Below are 16,502 nucleotides of genomic sequence, written 5' to 3' on the forward strand. Positions count from 1 at the left end.
ATAATCTGTTGTAATCTTTCTTCAGGCACAACTTCAATATTTTCTATTTATAATGTGACTGATAACCTTTCCTTAGTCATAGGAAATCAAATAGTAAGAATGTGAAAACTTGAAGGATTTATTCATTTCCATCCATATTAATGCATTACCAAAACCTCTATAAGAGATCTTGTAACAGTTAGATATTATCAGATCATTTACCAATTCAGCCTATTAAATTGCTAACATTATTGATATATCTGTAATACATTCATAGTAGCTCATATATATATATATCAATATATATATTACTTTAAAAAAAAACTGAACTAAGGGCTGGGAGTTTGGCCTAGTGATAGAGTGCTTACCTGGCGTTCACTGACTTGGGTTCGATTCCTCAGTACCATAAACACAGAAAACACAGAAAAGGCTGTAAGTGGTGATGTAAGTGGTAAAGCTTTAGCCTTGAGAAAACCCAATGACAGCTCAAGCCCTAAGCTCAAGCCTAGGACTGGAAAAAAATTAAAAAGAAACAAAAAACATGAAATAAAAGATAAAAGGAAGTAAGAATCACACTGAGAAAACCTACCATTCTTCCTTACCATGTAAAACTTATAAATTATCAACATATCAACATACTTTTAAAAAATCTTCATATGTGATGCTGCATTATAAATAAAATTTCTGTTTTTAATAATCACAGTAATTTCACTTTATCATTATAAAATATTTGTAATTATATCTGCATACAGAGTTATTTATATATCCCTCAAATTTTAGGAGAATGTAGATTACCTCAGTGTATATATATCATTTCAAATACAGCTAAAATGGCTCTCGGTATTAAAATTACAAAATATTACTTTTCAAGTATAAATAAATTCTTAAAATACACTTGGATTGAAAAATAACTATTTCTAAATTTAGAGTAAAAAAAGACAATGCCTTTTGGTATAAAAACCAGCTTCTTGATCACTAAAATAATTTTTTAATTTAATTTTATTATCAAGGTGATGTGAAATAATTTTTTCATATATTTTTATTGTAATTAATAGAAGGGTTACATCATATTCACCAGATAGAAGGTACATTACTTCACAAACATTGATACCCTTTCTCATGTCTTGGTCCCCATTTCCCTCCCCCTATCCTCGCTCCTCATCTTGTTTTCCCTGCTTCCCTATCCTATTTCAAATAACCAAATACACATATATACACCATATCAGATAACAAGGTAAAATACTGTAACCATATGAGATAACCAAGGGACAGCAAAAGAGATGAGAGACAGCATAGTACAAGAATTTTTTAAAGAGTCTTTCCAGCCTGATGTAGAAATGCATACCTATAATTTCAGTACTTGGTAAAGATGACCTGCTCTTTCAGATAGCCTGAGGTATGTAGTGAGACAATAACTCCAAACATCCAAAAATAGCCAGCTGCCTTCCATCTGTGGCTCACATCTCTAATCCTAGCTACTTAGGAGACATTTCTAGAGGGTTGTGTTTTGAAGCCAGCCCAGGAATAAAAGTCTATGAGACCTATCTTTAATCAACTAGCATAAAGCTAGGTTAGAGATGTGACTTTAACAGTAGAACATCAGCTGGGCAAGTAAGCTGAACATGTGTGAAGTCTTAAGTTCAAAACTAGGAAGAAAATAACTACAATAACGAAACAAAAATACTCTAAAAAAAAATCCCCAGCATTGTGATTTTCTTTAAAAATGAGTGATGGTCCACATGAAGCCCAAGCAGAAAATAAATAATTGAAGAAAAGGAATCCCGGGAGCTCAGAATGACTCACACTGAAGACCTGCCATCTTCCGCCGAACTCCCCGTGTTTCTTAAAACCATCATTCTGTAGTAAATTCAGGCATGCTTGTGGAGTAATTTTTTGAAATGTATTTGGCCAGCATTAGTCAGTGACTCCACGTCCAACCAGAAACCTTTCTACATTATCATTTCAGTGTGACTAAGAATTTTTTGTTGTTGTTGTTCCCATTTGAAGCTGATCAATTTTTTTTGAATGAGGGGAAAAAGATCAGACCCAGCCCATATTTCAGATATCCTTTTATAATTTCATCACTGAAGAGAGAAAGCCCTGTGGGGCAGGGTTCAAAATAGTCTCATCAAAGGGCACAAAGGGCAGAGGTTGTATCTCAGGAATTGATTGGATGTTAAGCCATGCTCTGATAGTTTTGATTGGTCTAACTGATACAGACAGAAATACACAGTACAGCAGATGCGAAGAATGTACAGTACAAGTTTTCTAACTCTTTGCCCCAAAGCATTCCAACTGGGGGTTGAAAGAATGCTTTTTGATTGCCTCTGTGATACAGACATGTCTGATAGAACGCAAGATGTCTGTCCCTGAATCTTTTTGTCTCTGTGACGACCCTGCCTTACCATGCTCCCTTGTTTATTGCTGACTGTGCTCTTGTTTTCCTTCAAGGTCTGGCGCACCTGATGATGGGCGACCAAGGTATGGGCTCTGTTCCTTTTCCACTCTGCTTTCAGTGTTTCCTCGTTCTGTAGCTGCTTTCAAGCCATCATTGCAAAAATAAAATAAATAAACAGAGTGTGGGCAAGTGCTTGCAAAGTATTTGGCTGCAAATGAAATACATCACTTTTGTTCAACTTTTTTTTTTTCCTATGTGTCTCTCTCTTCTCTTTCTTTATTGGCTTGGTTTTAATTTGCTCCTGTGGCTTTTATTTTCCTCCATTCCCTGCACTAAAATATCTGCAAATAAATGAGACATAAGAAATCATGTTTCAAGATTTTTCTGTACATTTATCAACATTTGCAGTTAAGGGTGATTACAGGAAAGAAAAACCGAGACCATCTGAGGACAATAAGGAAAAAAATACCCAGTTTAACCTCTATAGAAAAAAATTCATTTTTCATTCATGCATGGCAGTTTGGGAACATGCAGACATCATTAGCTTCTGGCTTTTAGAATGCTGAGTATAGTCTCTCTTGGAATCAATATTTCTCTACTTAGGTTTTCTGTGTATCTTGTGCAATATTTTATAAATGAGCATGGGCCTTCTAATTCCTTGCATGCACTTGCCTTAAAGGGGGAAGGATTGTCAGAATGTGATGATTCCCTCTCATTGCTCTTCAAAACTTGATTTATACTTTCTTGTCTGTTTAATTTTCAAAGAGCAATACACTTTCATATATATTCATAATTCTTCTTGTTGTTTTTCTCTTCTCTATTCTCTTTGTCTGGAAAACCTTTCTTCATGGACCCATTCCACCAAATACGTAGGTAAAAGTAAAGGTATTACATTTTATTTTTCCCCTAATATCCTCTGTGTAAATTATGTTTGTTACACAATTAGACCTTTTGACATTGGTAGTGGGTACTGGGAGGTAGGTACATGTGTTAATATATTTATGAATCTAAGGTAAGAAATAAGAACATGTCTGTCTGGAACTCATCCCCATTTTTTATTATTTGTATCTGCCTAAAATATTTTTTAAAGTGCTGGTTGCTTACATGATTAATATGTTTAGAAATTAGCTATATTATGATTCAGAAATTAGCTAGGTTATTATTTCAGGTGTAGTCCCATTTAATGATAGTTAAATGATAAGTGCAATTATCATAAATATGTCATCCTTCAACATTCAGCTTTGGTGGGACATATCTTGCCACAGCCACTCTGGATTGAGACACAAGTTGATACACATGCAACATCAAAACCATCTTTCTGTGGGTGTGTCACCTTTTGTCTGGTGGATGTCATAATACAGTATTGTAAGTAGGCAAGCCTGTTACTATAAACACACTAACTCATCATATTACCAACCAACTACACACATCTTCACTTTAGGACAAGCTCGAAAGCATTTTTAATTTGACATTCAGGACCATCCACATTGTGTTTAGTGTTGCCAGTGAAAGGACGTAGGTGCTATGCAGCTGTGGAAAATATATAGAATAGTCTCTATCTACTGTGTGTGTGTGTGTGTGTGTGTGTGTGTGTGTGTGTGTGTGTGAGTGTGTGTACGTGCCAGTCCTGGATTTTAATGCAGGGCCTGGACACCATCCCTAAGTTTTATGGTCAGGACAATCACTCTAACACTTCTGCCATACATCTCTACTGCTAGTTTTTTATTTCCAATTAATTGGAGTTGAAAGTCCTATAAAATTTCCTGTCTGGGCTGGCTTTGAACCACAGTCTGCAGATCTCAACATCCTGAGTAGGTAGAAATTGTGGACATGAGCTACCTAGCCTCATATCTACCCATTTTTAACTATTTTAGTGAATATTTCCTTTGTCTCTATCTTTAAAGTTATGATTTTACAATCTTTGACTTTAATTCAAATGTTATATTCTAAAATGCTAATTCAGAGAAACTGGCACCAGAGTTCACAATTCTCCAATTTTACATTTTTGTCAGCTAGCAAGGGATCTTTTCTGCTTGAAAAATCATTAGAACAAGAGCTAAACAATAAGTAATAGAAATTATAAGATTATGTAAGAAATAGAGCTTCAAAAACAAATTCTATTTGCATACTTTTAGGGAAGAGCATGTGCTATTGCATTTTCTTGTTTTGGTCCACCGTTTTATCATATAAACAGGTTTTAACGCTTTAGCAACTATGAAACTAACAGAATGTATCAATTCTTTTAATGATTTTTGTCTGTCATTTGTGATACTTTGGTATGACTCTTTTACCTGGGGCCAAATTTTTACTGCTCACTCTCTGAGTACATCCCCTATGTTCTAGTGCATAGAATAAAGCATAGGATGCTTATAATTTGCTTCCTGGCTGAACGAAGTATACTTGTTTTTATATACCTATGTCTATATTTGTATGAATGCACATATATGTACACAGTGTCTAAGAGTGTTCACTATGAAGAAATAATTCTTTACATGATTTTTTTTCTAATCAGCCATTTAACTCTTCATGCGCGCTACTTCATGTCTGTGTTCCATGTAATTTATATTGAGTGTCACTTAACACCATTTTGTTTTATTATGTCTGACTTTGGTGTTTTCTGTTGTGTACAAAATACTCTTTTTGTTTTACTAATTTTCAGCAAATGTTCTCCTCCAGTCAGCACAAAGTTAGTAGGAATACAATTTGCTATTTCTCTTGTGTTCTTCAGTTTATTTTTGTTAATGACATCAAGATGCTTTCTTGATTTTAGGATGGATCTGAGCATTTAAAAAATCAGAATGGCTGGTATTGCATATGATGCTTTAGAGATGTTAAAATAATTGTTCATTAAATTAACAAATCACTTAGAGCAAAAATAAAGTCATCCATTTGGCAGGTCATCACATTGAAAGAATGTCAGCAGTGAAGAGATGACAAAGGCATGGGAAAGTTAGTACAAGTGTCAAAAAGGCAATGAGAGTGGTACCAAATATGGTAGGAATTCACAACAGGTAATGATGGTATGATTTAGGGATTCATAGGAAAATATAACCCTGCACATGTAAATAAATCTTCTTTTTGAATTAAGATATTAAATCTAGTCAATGTAAAATTCCACATCTTTGCATCATCTTATTGATGTAAAATATATACACAATAAATGCAAGAATATACATGATATAAAAGATATAAAAATGGTAAGAATAGACCTTCGGGGCTTTTGTCCTCACCATTTATTCTTCCTCTCATGGAAAAATGAATTTGGAATCTTTGGGATGGACTCTGTTTTTGAGACTCCAGAAATAAGACCAAAGTCAAGGACATTATTATTACCATTTTAATTGCTTCTCTATGGATTCATAATATCTCCCAAAATTGTAAATGATTGTTTATAGATGAATATATTTCATATAACAAAAATAATTGATATGTGTAAAAGAAGTTTTTGATAATTATTATTGTTCTCTTTGTTCTTGTGATGTAACCTTTTAGAGTAGGTGTGAATCCTTCTACATTTCATAATGTCTCAGGCTTTGGAAACTGCAAAATACTTTATCATATGGACGTGATAAAATACTTAAGTGGGACTCAGACATGGTAGTGGTAACTGATTGTGCTGGCCGCCAGACTCATAAAAAAGGAAATGCAAGCTTGCTCCCTTTCTCAAAAGCTATAATGGCCAAATATTTTCCATTGTTTTTCTGTTTCAAACTCTAGAGTTGGATATACTTTATTTTTATGATCTCAAAATAAGAATATATCGCTTTTAAATAGGCACAGCTAGGATTAAATTTTAATTAGAGAGCTTAGCCTTCTTCATTATTTATTTATTTATTTTCATATATTTTTGTTGTAATTAATAGAAGGGTTACATTATATTCAACAGATAGAGGGTGCATTACTTCACATATATTGATACCCTTTCTTATGTCTTGGTCCACATTTCCCTCCCACCACCCCTGCCCCTCATCTTGTTTTCCCCCCTTCCCTATCTGATTTCAAGTAACCATATTTATTTATTTATTTATTGGCAGTCCTGGGCTTTATTGGCAGTCCTGGATTTGAGCTCAGGGCTTGAGCACTGTCCTTGGGCTTTCTCAAAGCTGGAGCTCTACCACCTGAGAAACAGCACCACTTCTGGCTTTTTCTATATATGTGGTACTGAGGAATCAAACCCAGATCTTCACGCATGCTAGGCAAGCACTTTACCACTAGACCAAACACCTGGCCCTGAGTTTTGCTTTCTTTAAAAGATCTGAAGATACGGTCCTCAGAGCCAACTGTACAGTTGCTTTTGGGTAGATGGAGCCAAATAAGTTTCATGAAATTTTGCTTGAGGTTTTCATTTCTTTAATTTGTTAACAATTTTGTTAAAATCACTAATAATATTTTCATTCTATTTTGTATTTATAATGTAAATTCATCTATTTGTCTAAAAATGTAATCTTTCCTTTTTTTTCTTGAATTTTTATATTGTTCTTTCCATCCTAACAATTGGTTGTTTGCTTGTTTGTTTCTTATACCTTACTACAGATGCTTTGTAAATGAAATGAATGACTATTTAAATGAGGAAAAGCCCAAGTAGGTTATACATGGAAATTCAGCCATCGTAGCTGGTTGGTTGCTGAGGAACATAGATTAATCATCATAAGTTAACCATTTGCACTTGGGTTAGATGTTTGTGTTTCAATTGTTATTGTAATTACGTGTTAAGGTATATGTAATATCAACTCTCCCTAGTAGAGTGTAAGCTCCAAGAGGGCAGGAAGATTGTGTTTCTTGTAGACACTTGTGCTTCCAAAACACTGTTCTTACTGTAACTTAAATGTACCCTTTTCCTGAACTAAGCAAAGAGAAAATAACTTAGAAAACAAGAGAGAAGGTTCAAAATACACAAAGATTGAAAAGGGAAGAGGGACTTTATTCAAATAACAAAAGTGAGTTGTACCAAGTGACTAAATGGAAGCACTTTGTCTCTCTGTCTCTAAATTGTCTTTTTGTTCGTAAACTTCACATTTATTTTGTCAAAATTCTGCTATATTTCTTCTCAGCAAATCATCATCTTACTATCATATATATGTCTTATCCACTCAAAGTAATAAGTCTGGAAGGAAATAAAGATATTGTATTTTTTGTAAGTAGTGGTTTTCAGGTATTTTTGTGTTTGTTTGTGTTTTTTCCTGTAATGCAATTCGCTGTCATAAGGATAGATAATAAAGTTTTACTTGTAGATTTCTCTAGCTGTGAGATAATTGGTACATGAAATTTTCCTAAAATTGAAATGGGGCATTATGTTATTTTATATGATCTCTTCTTTTATTTTTTAAACTGTATTTCAAGCTGATTCATTGTAAGACCCATTTACATCTAATTTAAACTAAGTATGAGTAGTAAGCTGTCTGAGAAGTCAAAATCTAAGTCTTATTTTTAAGAGAAACCTATTCTTGCTTTTATACAAATGCATAAATGTTTGCACAATATTTTCAGAATGAATGTCTTCTTGAGGTTATCAAGTGAACACTTGCTGTTTGATTACTAATGATTCTTGTGATATTAAAAATGTTATAAATAGAATTGGTAAACATACAGTTACACATTTCTAAAATACGTTTTCTTCTTATTATTGTTGTAGTGATATGTTCACATCAAATACAATCATTTCTCAAAAAATAAAAATAGATGTTTTAAATATATCACATTAATACCTAAATATAGTTGATTAACATACAACTAATTTGGTAAGCTGTATGTAATATTATTATGTACATTTAAAGCTTTATCTGTAATGTCCTTTCACAATTCTACTGTACTTGCTCTTAAAATTGCTAGTTTAATCTTGGAAGAATAGTAAGTAATTTGGTGATGTTATGTTTTATTTGTTTCCCTCTCTTAGTCAATTGTGACTACTATAACAGAGTAGCAAAAACTAGGAATCAAACATTTCTCTCTAACAGGACATCTGGGAAGTCCACAATCAAGGTACAAGTATGATTTACACCTGTCGGGATCCGGGTTTACAGAGTACAGTCTGCTTCCCCAATATGATAATTAGAGGCAAGAAAGTTCTGTAAATCTCCATTATAATGATACTGATCTCATTTTGAGGGTTCTGACCCTTGGCTCCTCACCCTCCTAATGAGTTCTTGGAATCGAGCCCCTGGGACTATGAACAAGTGAATTTGGAGCAGACACCAACTTTCAAACCATAGCACAGAACAGCAGGTCTTAGATTATTACATAACATCACAGACTTCTTATTACCAAGTCCTTTGTTGCCATGTAGCTAATTGGTCTGTGAAATGTCCAATTTCCACCCACCAGTTCTCTGATAGATTTGCTGTGGATTCTGATACATAATTAGTGTGCATTATGAAAAGATCTTATTTCTTTCATTCTGTATGGATTCTTAAATCGTTTAGCTTCCTAGTAATTAGTAACCTGTTGTTTAGAAGAGTGTGCGGATGCAGATAGTGTTGAACTGAAACATTTATTTTGTACATATGTTAACTAAGAAATAATTTACTCCCCTCTATTATTGTTTCCTCTTTATTGAAGCACTGGATACACTTTCTAATTCACAGCCTCAGGATAGAAGAAACCTAGAATTTTACCTCATAAAAACAAATGGTATATATCGAATTGATTCATATGAAGGCTCTGAGAGTACTCAATATTTTATTTATAATTCTTCTCTACTTTTCCTGCTCATCAGTTTTAGGTATAAGTAGGAAGAGTTTCTTGAAGAGTATGATTTAATCAATCTCATCTTTTAATTATCAATAAATTTCCTAATTCATTCATATATCTGTATAATTGACCCTGTGAAAATCCCCATGATTTTATAAATTATATAAATGGAAATGATGTTAAAAATTGAATAAGAATTTTAAAAAAACCTGTAGTAGATTCACTTATCTTCATTGACGAATACAGAACAAACTCTTTATGATAAATAATTACAGAAGGAGGCAGTATAAATAAAATCTAAGTGCTCTAATAATTATACTGAAAATTGTAAATTTTAATATGACAAAATTAGTTTTAAAGGAAATCTGTTCTCCTAAATACTTAGTCTTTTTAATCCAACTGATATATGACTTTAAAAAAATACAAAGTATCAACACTTTTATTTCATAAATGGTCCTGGTGAGTGGATATTAGCAATGCTGTTTCTTGTAGAATTAGTTTATATACTGGAGGAAATTTAATCTTTAGTGGGGTTCATAGAATTTTGTAAACAGAAAGAACATTAGAATCATCTCTTAAAGAATTATTGGCATTCAGAGTTTGTTTTGTTTTGCCAGTCCTGGGACTTGAACTCAGAGCCTGGGTACTTCCTTGGACATTTTTTGCTCAAGGCTAGCACTCTGCCACTTGAGACACAGTGCCCCTTCCAGCCTTTGTGATTCTGGGAAATCAAACCCAATGCTTTGTGCATGCTAGGTGAGCATGCTACCACTAGGCTACACTTCTAGCCTGGCATTCTGATTTTTAAAGTATGATAAACAGTACTTCCTATTTTGACAAGTTAATTCTCATGAAGGTTTGAGTTGAAATGCCGATAACATGTTCTTCCAGTTCCACATAATTATGAAACAGGTTTTCATTTTGTTCTAACAAAGTAAATGTAGAAATACTATGAAAGAAACATTAACCAAATATTGTCTAGGATATACTAGACCTGAGTGTGACTTTACATTGCAACTGGGAAGCATCGCAGGATAGCGAGAACGCATTATGACCTTGTGAAGACTGAGTGCAGTTTCCATTCTTGCTTGTTACTGACTTTGAGCAAATATTTTAACCTCAAAGAGCTGTATCTGTTATAGGGCTAGTCTACTACAAATGTCAGTGTGACACACTGGATTAACAAAAGTGCCTAGAAGAATTTCAGTGAATGTTAACTATAACAATAAAGGTACTGTGTACATTTTATCAAATATTTTAAATTTATTTAGCAAAACACTAGTGATGGCTTACTGACTTCCAATTGTTGTATTAAGATTTTTGATTCTCATAGGATATTGATTTTCAGGTTTCTCTTTCCTTTCTATCATGAGTTATCTTTTTGTAAAAGATAGCAGAGCCTAATTGAACTGGTGGAAGGAAGTTGGGGTGGGGGAAAAAGGGAACTGGGACCAGCTTTTTTTTTTTTCGTGGGTCTTGGGAACTTGGCCTGCGCACTGTCCCTGAGCTCTTCAGCTCAAGGCTACCACCCTACCCCTGGGCCTGGGAGCTGTCCCGGAACTCTTCAGCTAAAGGCTACCGCCCTACCCTGACGCCAAGCCCCACTTTTCCTTAATGGAGATAAGAGTTTCAGGACCTTTTGTGCCCACTCGTTTTGAGCCTTGATCCTTAGATCTCAGCCTCCTGAGTAGCTAAGATTACAGCTAGGATTACAGGTGTGAGCCTTCATGACCCTGCCGGGACCAGCTTTTTGATCTGCCTTGTTCTCTGTTTAGTGAAGGACGTTTCTGGAAATTTGATTGAAAAACATTCCTATAACCACTGATGTTCAAAGCTGTTCTTTACAGCTTCTCTAATAATCAGGTTTAAAAGCACAAATCTTTAAAAAAAAAACAAAGCATAATTCTGTAAGAAGAGATAGTAACTTATTTATGTAGGTTTCTATGTCTTTAGAAAGTCTTGAGCATTTGGGGATACTAAGTAGCTTGATTCACTGGGGCCTTTCCAAGGGACTATCTTCGAACAGTATGTGACAGAGGGAGAGTTTCAAAGAATGAAGTAGTTCTTCTCATACTGTATTGTAACGTACCTCATACTGTATCTCAAATGACAAAGTAGATTCCTTTTTCTTGGGTCCACAGAGAACTCTCTGCACCAAGGATCTTTACTGCCTAGGACCACATTTTTTAAATCAGTGTTTTATCACATTGTAGGAGGAAGGAGGGCAGAAAAGAAGAAAGGGAGGTAGAAAAGAGGGATTAAAAAAATTTAGTTATTATTACTGACGTTAAGGAGAATTTTCTGTATGTGTGACAGTTACATATAGCCACAACTTTTCAAAATAGATATTTTGATAAAAAATTTATCCTATATGCATAGTAATTACTAGTTTTCAGGACATGACTCTACATTTACAAATCATATCTATTATACAAAAGCCACCACACATGTCTTTTCTTTTTCTGTTTCTTTGTCTATTATTTTCCATGGACTGATTTTCACACCACAACCTGTTCAAATGAGGCATTCCTTTAATGATGACTATTTACTTCCATCCAAGTAAAGTACAGGGATTTTACCAGAGCTGCAAACCAAAACCATTTTCTGTCATCTTAACATTCTTTCACTATATAATCCAAATACAGAATATAAAAACATGCTACTGAGAACAAAATGATGAATCAGAAATTTTAAAAATTATATATGATTTCAAAGCTTGTGTGTGTGTGTGTGTGTGTGTGTGTGTGTGTGTGATTTCAACCCCCTCCCCCCAATTACCTGGTCAGTTGATGTAGTTTCCAATTCCATTTTCTAAATTTGGCTTTATAAAGTCTGTAGACATTTGAAGAAAATTAAATTATCCACTTAAAGAAACAGTCCAATTTAATTTGGGCTAAAGTGTTGCCTGAGGGATGGAAATCCCTAAATTGGCCAGTTGTGATTACCCTCATTCACGCGCTATCTGTGTGTGTTCACAGATTGTTACTATCAAAATCTGCCAGCAATCTACTGTTAAGCTCAGTCAAGAGTTACCTTTGATTCTGGGTTGACCTTGCAGAATTATGATGGCCTTTAAAGTGCTTATTTGTTTAAATAAAATGGCATATTATCTGACCCACCATCAGCAGGGTGTGTTCATTTTCAATTGCCTTCCCAGCAAGGGTGACGATTTGCACTGCGCCATCTGTATTTTCTGTGACCAGGGGCATTCTTCTCCAGGGGAGAAGAGTTAAGAGTCATCCAACGTGATGGATAAGCAGAGAAATCAACTCACACTCAAAAGAAGAAAGTTCACACTTGATTTTGATATCCATGAGGACTATTTTTTGACTTTTGTCCTGGAAATTATTTTTAAAAGTAATCTCAGTGACTCACCAGGATAAGTCTTTGTTTCTTTTCTCTCTGTTTCAACAATGTCATCCTTTAAAAAGAGAAAGTACAACAATTCCTTGAGGACTGCACTGCTCTTTAACCAAGTCATCTCAAAGATCTGTGTACTCTGATGAGAGCATTTGTACAAGTCGTCAAACATGAGAACAAACCTTATAGTTGCTCCCTTTATCTCATCAGGTAATTAGTCCTCAGGAAGGGTTCACAGTAAACTCAACCATCATTGGGATTTCTAAATATACAAAATTTCAAGGTACTTAACAGTGAATTTTATTTGTTAGGTCCATGGTAGTTTGGACTTCTGTATATATGTATATATACACATATATGTATATAATACATAATACACCTACATAAGTGTGCAAAGATAATATATAACTAATAAAATTGTCTATATCATATGTTTATCATGATATATACCAATTATATAATCTATATTTATCTATCTATTATCTGAAAACTCTAGAATGTACTAAGCACAATTACTTAGAATATACCAACTCAGCTGACTTGCTTTGGCTCTCTATACCTGTTAATTAACTCTTCAAAGGTCCCTCTCACCATATCAAATATACACTTTTTCACCCAGTCCATAGTACCCATGTTGAAAGATTTTCTTTGACACAATGAATGATTCCTTGACTTTAAGGAAAGTTTCACTAATTGGGAAAGGTCCAGATAGACCTCGAAAGCAAATGCCCACAAATATATCCCCAGATGCATTATTCTCACTTCCTTGTCTGAAAATTGTAATAAAGAAGGCCTTAAATAAAAGGATCACATTATTTGTGCAAAGATCATGTTTTAGGGAGTATGCAATCCATCCTTTGGGGGGGGTATTAAAAACAAGGTAAGTTCCTCACACCTGTTATCCTAGCTACTCAGGAGGCTGAGATTTGAGTATCGTGGTTCAAAGCCAACCAGTGCATTGAAGTCTAAAATATGTGAGGCTCTTTTCTCCAATTAACCACTAGAAAATTGGAAGTGGCGCTGTGGCTTCAGGGTAGGGCAATAGCCTTGAGCTGAAGAGCTCAGGGACAGTGCCCCAGCTCGGAGTTCAAGCCCCACAACCAACAAAAAAAAATGATAGATCCAGATTCTGTAATTATATGGAGATAGATGATCATACTTTTAACACATTTCAGAAAGAAGTAATGCAAAAGGATGCAAACCTAGAGAAAGCAAAGGAGAATGCTGAAGCACATAAATCCAAGCTCCTATGGGGATGAGAAAAGATGACCTAAGCACTCTGACAATAAGGCATTCTTTATTTCCTCCTGAAGGACAGATGTGACAGAATAATGCTAGTAGTGTCACTCCGGGACCTAGGGACACTCACATGGATGGTGGCATTTCTTATGTAATTTGAGGAGCACTAGACATCATTTTCTTCTCAAAGATAAATTTCTCAGTGGCTCTGCTCTCTTGATAAAAATTAACATAAAATATTTGGTAATGTAACATCATTATAAGTAATGGGTCTTTCCATAAGCAGGAATCCAATTTAATGTTAGTAAGCCACATCAGATGCCATCCTGCAGCCTTTTTGTAATCCTTACTTTAAGTCTCTGCTGAGTTGGAAGCACAATGGCAAAGCTGGTTTCTAAGCCAAGGAGAAAGTAAGACTTGATTGACAGAAGGATTGTATCTTATCAGTTGGGTCTAGGATTAGCTATGTTAACAGTACCTGCCACCACTGAATATGAAGGCAGCTTCTACAGTGAAGTAGTTGAGAGTGGATGCTGCCCTAGGAATTAGGGAATACCCAAGGTTTACCTCATGAAATTACAGCGGGGTTCCATTTACTGATTTTGTCAGTCACTGCTGTGTAATGTGAAATCTTTGAAGTCAAGACATTTGTTATTTTTATGTTTGAATTGAAAACCTAGGAGATAATATATGTTGCTGAAAATATAGGAATGGTGGTTATGATGATTGCAATGGAACAGATTCACCCACCATCCTTAGGCTCACTATATGTTAACTGGGTAGTTTTAGAGAAGTTTTTTTGTTTTCCCCAATTCTTATCATCTCTGTTTAGAAATTATAAGCAATACCACCTATATTCATGATGGAGATTAAATATAATATTTAGCCAGGCACCAGTGGCTCATACCTGCTATCCATACCACATGGGCAACTGAGTTTGGAAAGATCATTCTTCGGGGTTAACCTCATAGCAGAAAATTTTTGGAGATACATTTCCTCTCAACCCATAGCTAGACATAGCAGTACTTGCCTATCCTCCCAAATTATGTGGGTGGCTGAGATCAGAAGATTTCTATTCCAGGCCAGCCTGAGCAGAAAAGTCCATGAAACTCCATCTCCACAGAGGAATCTGGGAAAACCTGAGCACATGTGAGCTGAGTAATAATGACAATTCAGAAAGTAGACAGATTTCAATGCAGGCCTGTACTTACCTGAGTAGAGTAAAAATAATCAGCCAAGGCAGTGGAAGCATGGCTTAGAAGTATTATACCAGCCCAGCAAGAATGAGACCCCGAGTTCAAACCCTAGCATATACACTACATGTATTCACTAACATATATTTCTAGAGGAAGAGAAAATGGTGAAGGTGTTTTTATGATGAGGATCTTCCAATTTCCTGTTGACTAAATTACAAAGAAATAAACAAACTAAAGAAGAAAAATCGGTAAGGAGGGTTTTAACATGCTGACAAAGAAATTATCCTGTTATCCTTTTCAGCTTGGCTCTAAATCACAAAGGCAAGATATTTTCCTTTTATTTTTTTTTAATTTCCTTGATTAGGGTAGTAAGATCTTGTTTACAGTGATCAAGTTTTAGCAGAAATCAGATAAGCCCTGTGTTCTAGTCTGTTTGGTAAGCTTGCTTTTGACTTGTTTTGCTTAATTGCTTTTCTTCATTAAAAAAAAAGAAAATACAAGGAAAATCATAATCCTTTCCTGTCACTGAATTTTATTCTGGGATGTGCTATAAAGACTGAAAAATTATATGAATATTATAAGAGGCTAAGGTAATTATAAAAGAGGGAATAAAGCTTGGAAGGGTGTTGGGAATTAAAAATAGGTGCTAATGTGCTTTAAATCACTCTAACTGAAACCCACTGTACTCAGAAAATTGAAGACATTTCTTTGTAATGAAAAAAAATAATAAATAGATCATAGTTTCAACCAAAATCTGTAAGTCTCCTAGTCTAAATGCCCAGTCCAGAAAACTTCTGCAACAAGGTAAACCCAGTCTTTGTGTTCAGAAGGAAAATAGAAATCACCGTTGTTAAGAAGTGTTATAATAAGAAAGAAAGAAAAAAAGTTCTTCGTTTTAGTGAGAATCTGTCCTTGAAACTCACCAATTAGCCATTTGAATGTTGTAATTGTTGCATCCTAAAACCTACACCAAGCCTCTCCAGGGTGCTTGCTCTGTACTTGGAGTTTAACTATAGTTAAACTTTGTCTATCTCCTCATCTATAAGTATAGTTGACAGCACCACACCTAAACTCAGATTTTTCTCCCTAAGATTTATGTCTTCAGTCTCTAAAATCATCTGATAGTAGGTTGAACCACTTTCCGCCTCTTTCACTGAATTTCCTTTTTCTTCTCTGAATATTCTCAATACTTGCCAGTTTGTTTCTGACATTAAAGTGAAGTCCCAAATTAATCCTGATATCCTAAATGCTTGAATAGGACACAATTGGAAGCAATCTGATTTTAGACAGTATGTTTCTGTTTACATAGTTTATAATATAAGAAGTATATGAGTGTTCTATATTTTTGTTGACCCATTCTGAACTTTTATGTAAGTCAGTCTTGCAATTATGTGCTCACCAGTAGAGAACATGACCTATTCTTTCAATTGTTAAACTGAGAAATATTTAGTAAACATCTAAGATATTATGAATCAAATATAAAATGGCATGCCATCTGCCCTAGACAGAGTTATAGCACAATAGATGAAGACCTTTCACATGCAAGTCTTATCAACAACTCATAGCTCACAATAGAAGTCATTTACAAAAAAACAAAAACAAAACAAAAGCAAAAACATGCTACCTTAGTTAAGATTTGTTGA

The 16,502-nt window shown here is 34.6% G+C and overlaps 1 protein-coding gene across 21 annotated transcripts in view; it reads left to right on the forward strand.

The window, feature by feature from the left end:
- The window catches only part of Nrxn1 (neurexin 1), a 997,953-nt gene that overhangs the window by 90,102 nt on the left and 891,349 nt on the right, over positions 1-16,502 (forward strand). For 10 of the 21 annotated variants that reach the window (XM_090336957.1, XM_090336958.1, XM_090336950.1 and 7 more), the window contains one exon: positions 2,431-2,460. In XM_090336957.1, the coding sequence (XP_090193083.1) occupies positions 2,431-2,460 (30 nt within the window). Of the gene's footprint in view, positions 1-2,430; positions 2,461-3,250; positions 3,263-16,502 lie in introns of those variants that run through there. The other 11 variants (XM_090336944.1, XM_090336946.1, XM_090336947.1 and 8 more) reach the window with 3 other exon arrangements.

This window comes from Megascapheus bottae, chromosome 7, assembly GCF_031878675.1.
Source record: "Megascapheus bottae isolate mThoBot1 chromosome 7, mThoBot2.hap1, whole genome shotgun sequence".
NCBI classification, from domain to species: domain Eukaryota; kingdom Metazoa; phylum Chordata; class Mammalia; order Rodentia; family Geomyidae; genus Megascapheus; species Megascapheus bottae.